The sequence below is a fragment of the Podarcis gaigeae genome, assembly GCF_964106915.1.
Source record: "Podarcis gaigeae genome assembly, chromosome: 12".
NCBI lineage: Eukaryota > Metazoa > Chordata > Lepidosauria > Squamata > Lacertidae > Podarcis > Podarcis gaigeae.
The window spans coordinates 3,028,388-3,044,538 of record NC_139688.1 but is presented as its reverse complement, the minus strand read 5'-3'; the positions used below and the strand labels follow the sequence as shown (position 1 = coordinate 3,044,538).

The 16,151-nt window shown below is 49.9% G+C and overlaps 1 protein-coding gene across 3 annotated transcripts in view; it reads left to right on the top strand.

The window, feature by feature from the left end:
* Nucleotides 1–13,031, top strand: part of LOC310827765 (zinc finger protein 783-like) — a 130,314-nt gene extending 117,283 nt beyond the window's left edge. For 2 of the 3 annotated variants that reach the window (XM_083704178.1, XM_083704177.1), the window contains 5 exons: nucleotides 3,644–4,042; nucleotides 6,804–6,930; nucleotides 7,943–8,047; nucleotides 9,739–9,852; nucleotides 10,899–13,031. In XM_083704178.1, coding sequence (XP_083560304.1) covers nucleotides 3,644–4,042; nucleotides 6,804–6,930; nucleotides 7,943–8,047; nucleotides 9,739–9,852; nucleotides 10,899–11,818 — 1,665 coding nt within the window. In that variant the 3' untranslated portion in view covers nucleotides 11,819–13,031. Of the gene's footprint in view, nucleotides 1–483; nucleotides 1,684–2,037; nucleotides 4,043–6,803; nucleotides 6,931–7,942; nucleotides 8,048–9,738; nucleotides 9,853–10,898 lie in introns of those variants that run through there. The other variant, XM_083704179.1, reaches the window with a different exon arrangement.
* Nucleotides 13,032–16,151: the final 3,120 nt, after the last annotated feature.

Genomic DNA, 16,151 nt, shown 5'->3' with positions numbered 1-16,151 from the left:
GGTGGGGCCTCCTTTTTTCCTTTGCCATTTCTCGCTTCCTGGGACAAGGTGGTCCCACAAAGCCCTTCCTTTGCTCTTAAGCAAGAGAGCACCCCTCAGTATTTTGATAGGTAAAGGTAAAGAGACCCCTGATTTTAGGTCCAGTTGTGGCCGACTCTGGGGTTGCGGCGCTCATCTCGCTTTATTGGCCGAAGGAGCCGGCATTCAGCTTCCGGGTCATGTGGCCAGCAGGTCTAAGCCGCTTCTGGCGAACCAGAGCAGCGCATGGAAACGCCGTTCACCTTCCCGCCAGAGCGGTACCTCTTTATCTATTTACCTATTTATCTACTTGCACTTTGACGTGCTTTCGAACTGCTAGGTTGGCAGGAGCAGGGACTGAGCAACGGGAGCTCACCTCGTCGCAGGGATTCGAATCGCCGACCTTCTGATCTGCAAGCCCTAGGCTCAGTGGTTTAACCCACAGTGCAACCCGCGTCCCTGCAGTATTTTGATACAGATCACTTATTTTGCTCGTTTTATTAAAACATTTTTTGCCTGCCTTTGATTTAAGGTCTCCAAGGCAGCTTGCACAATAAACAACGGCAACAGAACCCACCACAAATCATGGATAAACCATCCAAACTTAAGAGAGCCAGTGTTGTGTCGTGGTTTAAGTGTCAAACTAGGACCTGGGAAGAGAACAGGGTTTGAATCCCCACTTGACCATGAAGCTCCCTGGGTGTGACCTTGGGGACCAGTCCCTGCCCCTCTGCCTAACTTTCCGCACAGGGCTGTTGTGGGGGTTAAATGGAAGCGGGGGGTGGTGGTAAAACTATATAAGCCACCTTGAGCTCCTTGGAAAAAAAGGTGGGCTATAAATCAATCAGTAAAAGAAGTACAGTGAACAATAGATTTAATGGAAGCAGCATTCAGTTATCATGCAACACTGGCAAAGCATCCCAAAGCCCTCTGAGGACCACCTTGGCCTCGCCTCTAGCGGTCAAGAAGGAAGAGTGAGGCAAACATCTTTAGGGATAGAGTGCCACATTTTTAGTGCCACCGCAGAGATCTTGTGTTACCCACCCACTGTACTTCAGACTTTCAGAAGAGGAGCTGACACTGTGGCAGGCTTCTGTGGGAGCAGGCAGTGCTTGAGATGTTCTGGACCTGTTAAGAACTTTCAAGGTCCAAACCAGCGCTTTAAATTGGGCCTGGGAACCAGCTGGGAACCAGTGAAGTGGTTGGCATCTTCCATTCAACCCCTGAGCTGCTGCACCCTGGACTGCATTGCAGTACCCAAGCCAAGCTTTCCTCAAGCTTTGAATTGTCCATTCTCACCAGCTCCAGTCAGCATGGCCAGTGGGCCAGTGATAGTGAAAAGGCTAGCGCCCCCCCAAAAACACTCCCACAAAAACCCTGTAGGGCACTAAGTCTAGTCTGTACACAAGTAAGGCATGACTCATTCTGGCTGGGTCATTAATCTTCCATATCTGTGAATTGATCCTCCCTATGTGCTCTTTCTTTGTAAATTTAATATACCTCATTGGACCATGGGGATTCGTGGGGGTGGGGGCAGGGGCAGAAGAGGAGACATCAAAGGCTTGGCCCAAAATTGAAGTCAGCTTGTGACTTGGTGAGTCACCTTCATTAGATGGGATTCCCCCTAAAGCAATGCCATTGAAGGCCTGTCCCAGCTTTCCATGGGTTGTTGTTGTTTAGTCGTTTAGTCGTGTCCGACTCTTCGTGACCCCATGGACCAGAGAACGCCAGGCACCTCTGTCCTCCACTGCTTCCCGCAGTTTGGTCAAACTCATGCTGGTAACCTCAAAAACACTATCCAACCATCTCGTCCTCTGTCGTCCCCTTCTCCTTGTGCCCTCCATCTTTCCCAACATCAGGGTCTTTTCCAGGGAGTCTTCTCTTCTCATGAGGTGGCCAAAGTACTGGAGTCTCAGCTTCACAATCTGTCCTTCCAGTGAGCACTCCGGGTTGATTTCCTTCAGTATGGAGAGGTTTGATCTTCTTGCAGTCCATGGGACTCTCAAGAGTCTCCTCCAGCACCATAATACAAAGGAGCTGCTGGGGTTCTGCTTTTGGAAAAAGAGGTTTCTGCACTTACAGTTGCATTTATACTCTTGGCAAACCTCTCATCGTGCAGTACAGAGTTCCACAGATCGCCCGAGTGCTGTGTTACACTCCCTTTTGGAAGAGGGTTTATGAACTGATTATGTGCAAATTCGGCTATCACACGGCAAGCTGAACTGCTGTGTCCTAAATGATTGGTACTGCAATAAAGGTCTTGTAGGTTTCCATAAATTGCCGTTGTCTTTCTAAAGGGAGGCACCTTGTCTTGCAAAATTTGCACATGGAAGTCATCCCTTCATCTCTGTTGCTTTTGCCTTCCTTTGAACTTTGTTCTGCCTTGTACTCCTGGAAGCAAGATGTCCGCAAATGTTCTCTGTACTCCTTGAGGAGGTGAACTGCATCTGGATGCAGAACGTTCTGTCTCTTATTCTCCTCCACGATGAACCTCAGCGCTGTTTGTCCTTTTCATGCTGCCTTTTCCAGTGCACAGAGCTGTTCCAGGCCCACTGCAGCTTCAAAGGTTTCCTCCTGGAGTTGCAATAGGTAGTAGCTTAATGAAGCATTCCGGTTGGTGGCTGATAGAAAGGACTTGTGAATGAATGATCAACTAGATACAGTAGTGGCAGGATCATTGGCTTAAGTTGGGGATGGGAAAGCTTTGGTCTACAAAGCCATTTCCCTTAAACCATGGTCTGGCCTGCTCACCTGTCCAAGTTGTCCCATCTGAGGAGGGAGGATCTGGCCAGATCCAGTGCCCCACCCCTGGTGTAAACCCAGAGCTGTCCCAGTCCCACAAAAAGCAAGTGCTGACTGTAGAAAAGACACATGTAAACCTGAACCAAGCATCATACGAATGCTAAGGATACGGAGAAGTAAATATTATTAATAATTGTACGGTTAGGAATATCGCATGGTTAGAGAAGGGCTGGTGTTTAAGCAGAGAAATGCAGCATAACTGATGAGTGAAGAATTTATTAGAGATGGAGCAGTGGTCAGCAGCCCTGAAACTTGTAAGCCACCTGGAAAAGGACCCAGGTCATTTCTTGTTTCCGTATAACACTAGAGTGTACCTGCTCAGACTCCGTAATATCAGCCATGGTTTCTCTCCCATAAGGATCCCTCTCCATTGATCTCCACCTGCAGTACACAGTTCATTGGTTGTTTTGTTGCTCAGTGACTGCTGGCATTTTGACTATTTGGCATCTGGCGCAGAATTCATTCTCCCAAGTTCCCAATCCTCATGCTTTTGGGATAAAATGAAGATGATGAACTGAAGGCAATTAGATGCCAAAGGTGGGCAGGGAAAGCCATCCTGAACTCAATTGTGTGGTCAGTGGCCAGCAGGTCCCTCCTGATTGTCCAGCAGGAGTGGAAGTATGCAGAATATGCAAATGCGCCCACTTTCTGACCTTTTTTTGGCACAGAACTTACCTCATCCTTCTTCATTTTAAGTTTCGGCTAACTGTTCCTAGACATCCTTCCTCAAGAGGAACGGCCAGAGACAGTGGCTGCAGAACGTTGCTCTGTTCCAGACCACCCAGGAATGTAATGTTGTTTGCATGTCTCCCCCCTCCAATAGGCTCTTCAGTGGGAGGTGGAGCCCCAGCCCATGGCTGCTGCCCAGCCCCTCAGCACCCCTGAGCAGACGCCCATGGGCGACGTGCTCCCCGAAGCGGCTGAGCTCTCCCTGACGGTCGTGGCTGAAATCCAAGCGGTGGAGAGCAAAGTGGACTCTTACGCAGCGCAGCTCATGAGCCTGGAGGGGAGAATGGGGATGGCTGAGACAAAGCTGGACGGCTGCGAAAAGACCGCCGTCGAATTTGGGAACCAGCTGGAGAGCAAGTGGGCCGCCCTGGGGACCCTCATTCAAGAGTACGGGCAGCTCCAGAGGAGGCTGGAGAACATGGAGAACTTGCTCAAGAACCGAAACTTCTGGATCCTCCGCCTGCCCCCAGGATCCAGGGGGGAAACCCCCAAGGTAAGCAGGGTGGGCAGGGTTAGGGGCTGTGCCTGGCCATGTAAGTGTTGTAAATAAAAATATGCCCTTTTCCCTTGAGGTGGGATTTCTCATATCCACAAATTACTGCTTTGCAGGCAGTATTCTAGCAATCCTTGCTATCTGTAGGATGGGGTGGTTTTCTCCCTCCCTCCTAACACTGGAACTCTCTTGGGCATTCAATGAAGCTGTAGCATTCGTGCACCGTCCCCCACCTCCCCAACCTGCCCTCCAAGTCCGGCAAGACCCAGCTGAGAGAGAGACTGGTGCGCAGAAGCTTTTTCAGAACACACATAAAAAACAGAAACAGTAGTATGCTGCCACCACTTCCTTATCTCAGAACAGCTCCGAAAAGTAACCTAAGGAAGGAGATTACTCTTCAGCGTTACCGGGCTGCCCCACCCTGTGTCACTTTACCGTGGCACAGACAGAAATCCAACAGGCTCTGGTAGGTGAGTAAGTGGTCAGGTACTGGTTTAGCTTCCCTGGCAGAAAGGCACAAAAGACAAAAACAGGAAAAAGTCCTTTTCCCAGGATTTATTAAAAAACAAGATTATTCAAACATAAAAGTTGGCACATCTTTTACAAAAAATAAAAACATTGCTTAATATCACTTGCTACAAAACATACTCACAACGAAAACGAAAGTGTGAAACAGAACAGTTCAAAACACCCTCCCGCATCAGGGCAAGCCCTCTCTGCATGACAATGGTCTCACATGGCAAAGTAGATTAGGTGAGGTGGGCTGCCTGTTTGGCAAGATGGGCTGCGAATTGCAGGTGGGTTTCCTAAGGTTTTACCCCTTTGAACCCTGTGGATTCAAAACTCAAAAGCCAATCAGTTCTTTAGATTAATTAGCAATTCACCAGTGGTTAGATAGAAGAGCAATAACTCAGGCTTGTTAGGAGCCGCAACAGCTGAATCCTGTTTATCAAAAGGCCTTGAAAATTAGAAGCATTCCCAGAGCCAGACCACATTCTTTGAGTTGCGAGTTGGCTTGATGACCTGGTTCACACAGAAACAGCATCTAAGATAGCCAGGTGTCAAGACTACAAATCAGTTAGGAACCTCCTTCCTGCAGATGGAGAAGATAACTTATTCACATTCTTTGAGACAGAAAGTCTGCAACTAAAGAAGCAGATACACATTCCCAGAATTCTCCAGTGTTTGCCTCTCCCACAATGCTCTTCCTTGGCATGAGCCAAAGTTTTAACTTGCTAAGATTTCCCAACACACTACAGAAGCTGAATGTGGGAAGATTCAGATAAAAGAAAGTCATTCACACAGCACATATTTAAACTATGGGATTCCTTCCTGTAGGAGGCAGTGATGGCCCCAACTTGGATGGCTTTAGAAGACAGATTTATAGAGGAGGCGGCGCCACAATTTGAGGCAGCAGTGTTTCTAAAGACCAGTTGCTAGAAACCACAGGAAGCGAGATTTTCCCACAGGCACCTAGTTGGCCAAAGTGAGCACAGGGTGCTGGGCCAGGTGTTTGAAGGTTTTGTTTTGTTTTAAAATAGGGGTTCTCCTTACAGTATTGCTTCCTGGGTTAACGTGGTTCCTTGCAGGTGCAAAATCGCAGTAAAAGCAGCAACACGAGAAGTTTGAACTCAAATAATCAATTAGCAGCTTCTGAGAAGAAAAAGCTGTTTTCAGTTGGCATCAAAAAGTCAGTAGAATTGACACCAGCTGACTTGGAAGAAGACAAAGGAAGGAGTCTGGGGTGGTTGGGGAAAGGTTACCTCCAGGCTTGATTATTGTAACTCGCTCTACATGGGGCTGCCCTTGAAGCTGACTCAGAAACTCCAATGGGTGCAGAATGCAGCAGCGAGGCTCCTTACGGGGTCCTTGCTGCAGAATCACATTCATCCAGTTCTTTACCAGCTGCACTGGCTCCCAGTGGAGTACAGGGTCAGGTTTAAGGTGCTTGTTTTGACCTTTAAAGCCCCATGTGTCCTAGGACCCTCGTACCTACGGGACTGCCTCTCCTGGTATGCCCTGCAGAGGACTTTAAGGTCCACAAATAACAACACTGTGGTGGTCCCGAGCCTCAAGGAGGTTAGATTGGTCTCAACTAGGGCCAGGGCCTTTTCAACACTGGCCCCGACGTGGTGGAATGCTCTGTCACAAGAGACTAGGGCCCTGCAGGACTTGACATCTTTCCACAGGGCCTGCAAGACAGAGCTGTTCTGCCTGGCTTTTGGTCTGGACTCGGTCTGACCCTTACGTTTCCCTCCCCTTATGGTCTTGATTTATCAGCTATTTTAAAATGAGGCTGCATTTTAAATTGCATTTTAACCTGTATTTTAAATTGGGACCCCCCCTCTCTTTCCCCCTATTATGTTTTTACTGTGATTTTATTTTATTGGTGTTAGCCGCCCTGAGCCCATCTCTGGCAGTGGAGGGCGGGGTATAAATAACATTTTTTATGATTATTATGATTATTATGATTATTATCTGTAATTTCAGTTGCCCGTAAAATGTGTAAAAATGGTTGGAAGCTAAATATATGACCAGGTTCTGAGATTTACATCAGGGGACCTGGCAGAGGATTAGAAACACAGGAAACTGCCTTATACCAAGTCAGTCCGTTGGTCTATCTAGCTCAGTACTGTCTACACTGACAGGAAGCGGCTCTGTATGGTTTCAGGCAAGGACTGAACCCGGGACGTTTTTGCATTCACGGCAGCTGCTCCACCTAAGAGGAAATGACTTCTCCCTCTCTTTGACGCGGTTGCAGGTCCCTTTGCTGTTTGACGAAGCCTCCTGCAGTTTCTCCGAGCAAGAGTGGCGCAGCTTGGATGAAGGGCAGAAGGACCTCTACCGGCACATCATGAAATGCAACTACAAGGCCGTGGTCTCTATGGGTAAGGAAGGGTCCACATGGCGTGGCCAAGCAGAGCTCTCTGCGCACCTGAGCCTTCATCCACCGTGGCCCAGGGCCTTCTAAGTGGACACGGCATCAATTCTCAGCCGACATCTGACCAGGCTTCAGGGTGACGTGGGTGCAGATCAGATGCACCAGATAAAGGAAGCTGCTAGATGTTGATTCAAGCCATGGGTTCACCTTGCTCAGTTTTGCCTGTTCTGGCTCATAGTAGCTCTCCAGGGTTTCAGACAGGAGTTGTTCTCAAGTCCTACCTGGAGATGCCAGAAGTTGGACCTTCTGCAGGCAAACAGGTGATCTGCTGAGGGGTCACATGGACCCAGCAAGGAGTTCCTTACCAGGTCTGCAGGTTAGCCAAGCTCTGTGCAGCACGAGAATGCCCAGAGCTCAGCTGGTCATTGGCCAGTCTGTCCTGCCAGGAAATTCCTTCAGGTAGGATGATCATTGGAACATGTGCAGAGGAGGGCGACCTGGAAACCAAGCTTTATGAAGAGCAATTGAGGGAGTTGATATGTTTAGCCTGGATAAGAGGAGACTGAGAAGTGACATGATAGCCATCTCCAAATATCTGAACGACCTTCACATGGAAGACGCAGCTTGTTTTCTGTTGCTTCAGCGGGTAGGATCTGAACCAATGGATAAAAAAAACTAAGAAAGGAGAGTCTCGCCAAACGTTAGGAAGAACTTTCCAAAGATAAGAGCTGTTCTACGATGGAACAGACTATCCTTGCAGGTTTCCAAACGGAGGTTTGATGGCCATCTGTCGGCGATTCTTTAGCTTTGATTCCTGCATTACAGGGGGTGGACTAGAGATGACCCTTAGGATTCCCTCCAGGTTTACATACCAGTCGTTGAGTATGTTCATGGGAGTCCCAGAGCACCACCGTCCTGTCCCTGCGTCATTCCCAAGGGAAATTTAAATAAAAGGGGGGCTCTGGAGCAAATGAGAGGCTTGATGCTGCTAATAAGTTTTTCCCCCCTGCCACGCACAGACGCTGCCATCTCCAAACCTGACCTGCTCTCTCGGATCGAGCAAGCAGATGTCGCTGGTCGGGGGGATGTCGAGGAAAGAGAAGCCCTGAAGGAGACCACCCTGGGTGAGTCGCAGAGTTGGCAACCCTCACCCTCATCTGTGTTGCGCAGGGAGAGCAGCTCAGGTCCACCCCTGATGCTGAAGGGGACAATTTACAGCTTGAGGCAAACAGCGAAAAGCTCTGAAAACCTTGACAACAGTTGAGAACCATTGCTCTTCCCACGTGGTGTTGGCTTTGTGAGAGTTACGTTCCTTGAATTCTGAAGCTGAATTCTGCTGCCCAGCTTAGTTGCCACAGATGAAGCAAGTGTTACTTCGCCCTCACGGCATGCTCCTGCTTTCGTAACTCCACCACAAACTGGCCACACACTTTTCTTCTTTTCTTTTGAAATAATTTTTATTTGGTTTTCGAAAACAAGTAAATAGATAAGCAGAGGAAGTCATCCGTTGAATAAAGTACAGTGGACCGCTCGGGTTGCGAATGTGATCCGTGTGGGAAGCACATTCGCAACCCGCAGCGTTCGCAACCTGCAGCGCCGCATGTGCGCATGCGCAGGTCGCAATTCAGTGCTTCTGTGCATGCGCAAAACACGATTTAGTGCTTCTGCACATGCGCAAGTGCCGAAACCCGGGAGTAACCAGTTCTGGTACTTCCAGGTTTGGCACGGTGCACAACCCGAAATCACACAACCCAAAGCATCTGTAACTGAGGTATGACTGTATGCCTATACAGTTGCATTGCACTGTTATGCTTCTCGTTCAGCAACCAAACCCAGGACCACTCTAACAAATGAACTAACTAACTGAACGAAAACTAAATCTCTCCCTCCCACACAACTAACAGACCCTTTGGTTCCAAGTATCGTAAGAATATCCTGTTACTTCTCATCAGCTAACTGTAAAGAAATAAGTATAAGTTTACTTGCAAATCAGAAGACATACCAAATTATATTAAATCTACCAAAAGAGTGGGGATGCGGGTGGCGCTGTGGGTTAAACCACAGAGCCTAGGGCTTGCTGATCAGAAGGTCAGCGGTTCGAATCCCCGCGATGGGGTGGGCTCCCGTTTCTCTGGGAAACTCAGCCAGATGGGTGGGGTATAAATAATAAATTATTATTAATAATATTATCCCTGCTCCTGCCAACCTAGCAGTTCGAAAGCACGTCAAAGTGCAAGTAGATAAATAGGTACCGCTCCAGTGGGAAGGTAAACGGCGTTTCCGTGCGCTGCTCTGGTTCGCCAGAAGCGGCTTAGTCATGCTGGCCACATGACCCGGAAGCTGTACGCCAGCTCCCTCGACCAGTAAAGGGAGATGAGCGCCACAAGCCCAGAGTCGGCCATGACTGGACCTAATGGTCAGCGGTCCCTTTACCAAAAGAGCAGCTTACACCAAATGTCTTGCTGGCCACACACTTTCAAGACACTGTTTACAGCCATTAGGACTATGAACTCTCTGGGTGTTTTCCTCCTCACGCTCCCCTGTCCCAAAGAAAGTGGAAATTCTCAAATGATGGTATTCTATGCTCAGAGCAACATGGTCCTGTGCTTGTATGGATTTGCTGAATACACACAACCCTTGAATCAATGAAGGAGGCTGAGAGGAGGAGTCTGAACATCAGTGCTAGAGAGGAGGGGGTGGACAATGTAGCTTGTCCTTGCATCATCTCGGCTCGGGTGGCCTTTTACAGACCTGTCCTAAATGTGTCGCTGGTGGTGAATGGCTGCTGTACCTTCTTCCCTCCTCTTCAAAACAGGCTCTCCGATTTCCGCCCTCAACGACAGCTCCTGGATGGAGCCGGAGGAAATGTCCCTGGTCAAAAGCATGGGCGACTTGGAGGAGAGCGAAATCCCCGGGGATCCCGCCATGAGTAAGTTGGAGCGGCCTAAGGTGGGGGGGTCCTCTCCTTCCTGCACAAGGCTGGGAGGGGAAGGAGAACGTTGCCAGGAGAGGAGGGGGCCGTGCAGAGCCCAGAATTCTTGACTAGTGGAATGGGGCTGCTCAGGAGACTTGGGCTTATGTGCTTAACATATTTGGAGCTGTCTGTGCTGTTTTTAATCTGTCGGGAGCCACCAAGAGTGGCTGGGGAAACCCAGCCGTATGGGCAGGGTATAAATAATAAATTATTATTTTGTTGTTGTTGTTGTTGGCAAGGCTAGGGGTGATTGATGGAGAACTGGCCATTTCACATAGGAGCGGGTTTCTTTGACAATAAAGAGTTAACCCTCTGACAAGTGCATTCCTCTGGAAGTGCCCTTGACAGTTGGCACCTTCATGCTGCACTATCCATTATTATTATTATTATTATTATTATTATTATTATTATTATTATTATTATTATTATTTATATCCTCCTTCATCTGAAGATCGCAGGGTGGTTTACACTATAAATCACAAAACTACATAACATGATAACAAACAAGACAACCCCCCCTTGCAGTTTGAAACATCATTGAATTGTAAAATCATAAAAATACAGACAGACAAAATGTCCAAGCACCAAATCAAATTAATCCTCTAAAAGCTCTTGACGAATCAGAAACATTTTCAGTGGGAGATGAAATATCAAAATTGCAGTTGCCTGTCTGATTTCATTTTGCTAATTTCTGAGGTGGCTTGTTTTTTAAGGGATGCTCTCATTGCGTCCCATAGGAGGGGGTTATACTGTCTGCATCATTTTCTTCGAAGTAGATTTTTGGAGAGTTTTTGTGAGACTCTCTAATCTGTTTATTTGCGGTTGGGATGGGACTGAAGGATCATGAAGGGGGGGTTTGTGTTCCTTCTCCCATTTTAAGGGCAACCTCTACTGGGGCGTGACCTGTGATTTTAATGTTACCTATGTTCGTTGATTCAACCAAGGGGCCACCTATCTGATTTCATATGCCACCAACCTGCCTCTTTCCCCCCTTTGGTCAGGTGCTCCGCAGCTCCTGGAAGAAGACCCCGAAAGCTTGGAGCTCCCCGGCATGTTCCCCCGGAAGTGGACGGAAGTCTTCCAGGGCCCGGGCGAGGAACTGCTCTGCGAGAGCCACCCCATTTCGGTGGCGCCTGCAAGGAAGCCCCCGGGGAGCAGCCTGAGGCGGTCGGTTCGCTGCGTGGCTGAGTCGAGGAAAGAGGACCCCTCCTCTGCGCTGGAGGCCGAGGCCCACACTGGGCCCTACATCTGCTGCGAGTGTGGGGAGGGCTTCCTGGACAAGCAGCTCTTCACCACTCACCAGAAGACCCACGACGGAGGAGGGAGCTATCCGGCGATGGACCCCGGAGGAGGAGGAGGAGGAGGGGACCTGAAGCTGAAGCCGAGCCCCTTACCTCTCCAGAGGGCCCCGACGCCGGCGCGCCCCAAGCCCCCGAAACGCCCTGAACCCCAGAGGAGCCCCGCCCTCAAGCCCAGCGCCGGGAAGCGCCCCGGGAACCACATGGTGGAGCGCCCCTACACTTGCACGCAGTGCAAAGAGAGCTTCAAACTGGAGGTGAGTCTTCTTCTCCACCAGAAGCTGCACACAGGGAAGGGAGACGGGCCGCTGACGTGCACCTACTGCGGCAAGGACTTCCGGGACCTCTCCAAGGCCGTCCGGCACCAGCGCATCCACACGGGCGAGAGGCCCTACCAGTGCACCGAGTGCGGGAAGAGCTTCATCCGCCGGGACCACCTCCTCAAGCACTGGCGCGTCCACACCGGGGAGACGCCCTACCAGTGCGCCACCTGTGGGAAGAACTTCCGCTACAAGGAGTCCCTGAACTGCCACCAGAAAATCCACACCCGCAACCCCGCGGCGCACCACCTGGGGCTGGGGGCGCAGGCCGGCCTGGTGGCCTTGAAGCAAGAGCAACCCTAGCGACGGCCCCGTCCCCAAAGCCCTCTGCTTCTGGCCGGCGTCGGCCGTGCCCTGCATGCTGAAGAACAGCTGCCCCCCTCCCTCCCGGTTTGCCCCCCAAGTGTCCCAGGGCATGCCGGGACGTGGCGGAGGGGCTCCCTCTCGTGGACCATCAGAGCATCGCTTACTACCCTTCCTGCGCTGTGCCGGGGGTGAGCGCAAGGCCGAGACATCGTACTCCGAGCCCTGCTTCCGCCTGGGTGGGTCACAGATAACGGCATTTAGGCAGTCTTTCCTGCCGCGCTGCCGCCGTTCGTGGAGAACTGGCTCTCTGCGGTTTTTCCTGTGAAGATGAGGCAACTAGGTATTCACCGCTTCTCCCTCCTTGCCCACAGGGACCCAGAATCTCAAAGACATTCTTCCGTCTCGTCACTGTGTGAGCCCTCCTTGAGGCTGATGTTTGTGTTCTTCCTCCCTCCCTCTCTCTCTTGCACACACCACACGATGAGCTTCCGGAGCCAGGAAGGTGGACCCACCGGAGGCCAGGCCACACTTCATCGAATAGTCTAGGGGCAAGCTTCCTGCCTGCTCCCCTAACCTACTCCCCATTGGGCACCCTGCCCCATTAAGCACCTTCGTGGAGCCCAGTCGAAAGCATCCTTTCCCAGTTAATTGTTGTCAGTAAAGGTGTGTGGGTTTTTGAGGTTGTCTTTGTTTTAATTTCACAAACTGCATCTGGCCACACTCCAAGGCTGTTTGTACGAGTCAAGAGCAGCTTCGACCAGGATTCTGGTTGTTATAACCCAACGCCAAGAGCTCATGTACTGTTGTTTTGCCGTATGAAGTTCCCGCAAAACGTGCCGCCTGTCCCATAACTGTCTCCCAGTTCTTCCTCTCTCACCCCAAAGGTATCTGGAGAACTGCCGTCCCCTGTTGTCTTGCTGTTATATTGCTGTTATATTATTATTATTATTATTATTATTATTATTATTATTATTATTATTATATTTTTTACAGAAGGCATCTTTGTAAATATTGGTTGAATTATATATATACATATATATATATATATGAATTTCAGTGTCGTTAAGCTAAATGTCAGCTGAGGTGACTGTAACAAGCCAGCTATTCCTCCGTGTGACGTCGGGTGTTTTGTCTGTGGCTGCGTTTTCTTGGGGTTTTTTGTAACACCTTCTTTTGCAAAATATGTCAATACAGTGTGTCTCTCTTCCGATCCCCCTCTCGTCTCTGGGTAGCTGTGGGAAATGAAGCCTTGCCAAAGCAGGGCAGGCGCAGGTGAATTTTATCCTCGGAGGGTCTCGTGCTGGCAGTTCCAAGTGCCGGCAGCGAGGCTGCAGATACAGCATTAATTCTGAGGTCCTGGCATGCGTAGGAGGCCACAAATAGGGTCTGAGGCGGGAGGCCAAAGTAAGAGTAGGCTGGTCTCGTACAGATAACTGGGGTGCCCTTTAACATCACGCTAGCAGTGTGGAGGGATGCGGGGGGTGCTGTGGGTTTAAACCCCAGAGCCTAGGACTTGCCGATCAGAAGGCTGGAGGTTTGAATCCCTGTGACAGGGTGAGCTCCCGTTGCTCGGTCCCTGCTCCTGCCAACCTAGCAGTTCGAAAGCACGTCAAAGTGCAAGTAGATAAATAGGTACCGCTCCGGTGGGAAGGTAAAAGGCGTTTCTGTGCTCTGGTTCGCCAGAAGCGGCTTAGTCATGCTGGCCACATGACCCGGAAGCTGAACGCCGGCTCCCTCGGCCAATAAAGCAAGATGAGCGCCGCAGCCCCAGAGTCGGCCACGACTGGACCTAATGGTCAGGGGTCCCTTTACCTTTAGCAGTGTGGAAGTCCATCATACATGAAAGGTTATGTTAGTTTATGTTCCCGTTTATTTATATCTTGCCTTTCAACCAAAAAGGCTCCCAAGAATAAACAGATAACGTCGAAATACAATGATGCAAATTCAAAAGAATGCAAATGCAAACAGCTTGGGCTGTGGTCTAAACCACTGAGCCTCTTGGGCTTGCCGATCAGAAGGTTAGCGGTTCAAATCCCCACGACGGGGTGCCAGGCACAGGGGGTGAGTTCATCCAACTAAGGGTGCCATGGCAATCTGGTGCCCTCCAGATGTTTAAGACTACACCTCCCATCAGCCCCAGCCAGAAGGTCCCAGACATGTCATGCTCTTCCAAGATGCAGCTTCTTATATTCTTATTCTCTGTGTTACAAATGCACTTTTGGGAGGCTGCTTGTCTCCCGCTGCTCACAAATGAAATCATCGCTCCCCTTGTAAGTCAAAGATGCTGCTTTAGTGTTGTTAACATTTTTGCAGGGTTTTTTTTTTGGGGGGGGGGGCTTTTTGGCAGGAACTAGGGCTGGGCGATAGGGACGTGGGTGGCACTGTGGGTTAAACCACAGAGCCTAGGACTTGCCAATCAGAAGGTCGGCGGTACCTATTTATCTACTTGCACTTTGACGTGCTCTCGAACTGCTAGGTGGGCAGGAGCAGGGACCGAGCAGCGGGAGCTCACCCCGTCGCGGGAATTCGAACTGCCGAGCTTCTGATCGGCAACTCACCCCCTGTGCCTGGCACTCTATAAAAAGCATTATTCAGAATAGCCGTTTGCACGACCCACTAAGGAAGATAACACAACAAAATTCAGAATGGTAAGAATTTCACATTCAATTGCAACTATATAGTTTAATTAAGCCAACAAAATTGATGAATTGGATCCAATGATACCAGCTTTTTAAAGCCTGCTAGTCCTTTACACTTCCGGTGCGTCCCGTCTCTTAGCATCCCCCCACATAATCCCAGTCCCCAAGGAGCAGTACCACCCACGTTGGGAACCACTGGACTGGCATGATATCTTTTAAGGGCAGCATTTGCTGAAATAGTCCCTCCCCCCTTTTGGGGATAAAGTGCAAACTCTGCTGCCAGCTGCTCTCCATTTAATAAGTTTCCCCTGCAATGCTTCTCTTTGGAGTGGGGCATTTCCCTGTTTACACGTGTTCTCATAAAATCTGAACTGATGAGGCAGGTTCTGACCCACCCATTTACCAGGCTTGACCAGAATCTGTCTCAAAGAATAGGATGTGCTCAGCTTTGGGGTGGTCCTTACCTGGGGGGAAGTGGATCAGAAGATGTAGGTAAGCATTTGCAGGATTTCTGCAGATTTTCTAACCGCCTCTGGACATGGAGCGAAGCTGCAAGTTTAGGGTATGTCCAGCCTGGAAAAAGGAAGTCCGAAGGGTGACATGAAGGCCTGTCCCTTGGAAGATGGAGCAAGCTTGCTTCCTGCTGCTCCAGAGAAAGCGGACCCAAACCAACAGATTCAAGTGACAAGGAAGGAGATTGTGACCAGACATTAGGAAGATGGTAAGAGCTGTTGAGCAGACTCCCTTGGAAGGTGGCAGAGGGCCTTCTCGGTGGTGGCTCCCGCCCTGTGGAACACCCTCCCACCAGATGTCAAAGAGAACAACTACCAGACTTCTAGAAGACATCTGAAGGCAGCCCTGTTCAGGGAAGCTTTTAATGTTTGATGCATTACTGCATTTTAATATTTTGTTGGAAGCCACGCAGAGTGGCTGGGAAAGCCCAGACAGATGGGTGGGGTATAAATAATAAATTATTATTTCCTCCCCCCAGGAATGGGAACCCCAAGGGTCATCTAGCCAGATCCCCTAGCTTGCCTAGTCCGGGGTCAGCAGCGGGGCGTTTGCACCCCACCTTTATTCATTGACAGCTGAGGATTTGAACCCTGTTCTCCCCAGTTCAACGCTCCACTCGCTGTACAAGAGGAAGAAGGCGGCCTGAGGGGTTTCGCCTTGAAATAGTTCCCTAGCAAGCACTCTGTCACTAAGAAGAGAGTTGTGATTTCCCTCGGAGCTGGACCTCAGTGTTTCCTGCTGCGGGGAGTTCCCCAAGTAAACAGTCCTTTTCCTTTTTGGGTTAGCACGAGGGCACCAGTGTGGTTTGAGTGAACCTGCTCCATTTGAACCAACCTGGACCCTACAATTGTCATCAGAGCCCCTCTCCCTGAGAGGTCTGGAGGGTGGCAACACAAAAACAGGGCCTTTTCTGCATTGGCTCCCCGTTTGGAGAATGCTGTCAGGAAGGCTTACCTGGCCCCTTTATTCCTCTTTCAACCAGGCCGTGGCTGGTTAGCATTTGTTTTATTTCTTAAATTTATATACCGCCCTAAATATATCTGGGGTTCACAGAATAAAATCAAGATATAAAACCACAAAATACATGATAAAAACAACCACCCAATAGTCCCCCCCCCCCCCGGTGCTGGACCTCAGGATAGAAAGCCAGGGTACACCCCTCCTGAGCATGTGCAGAG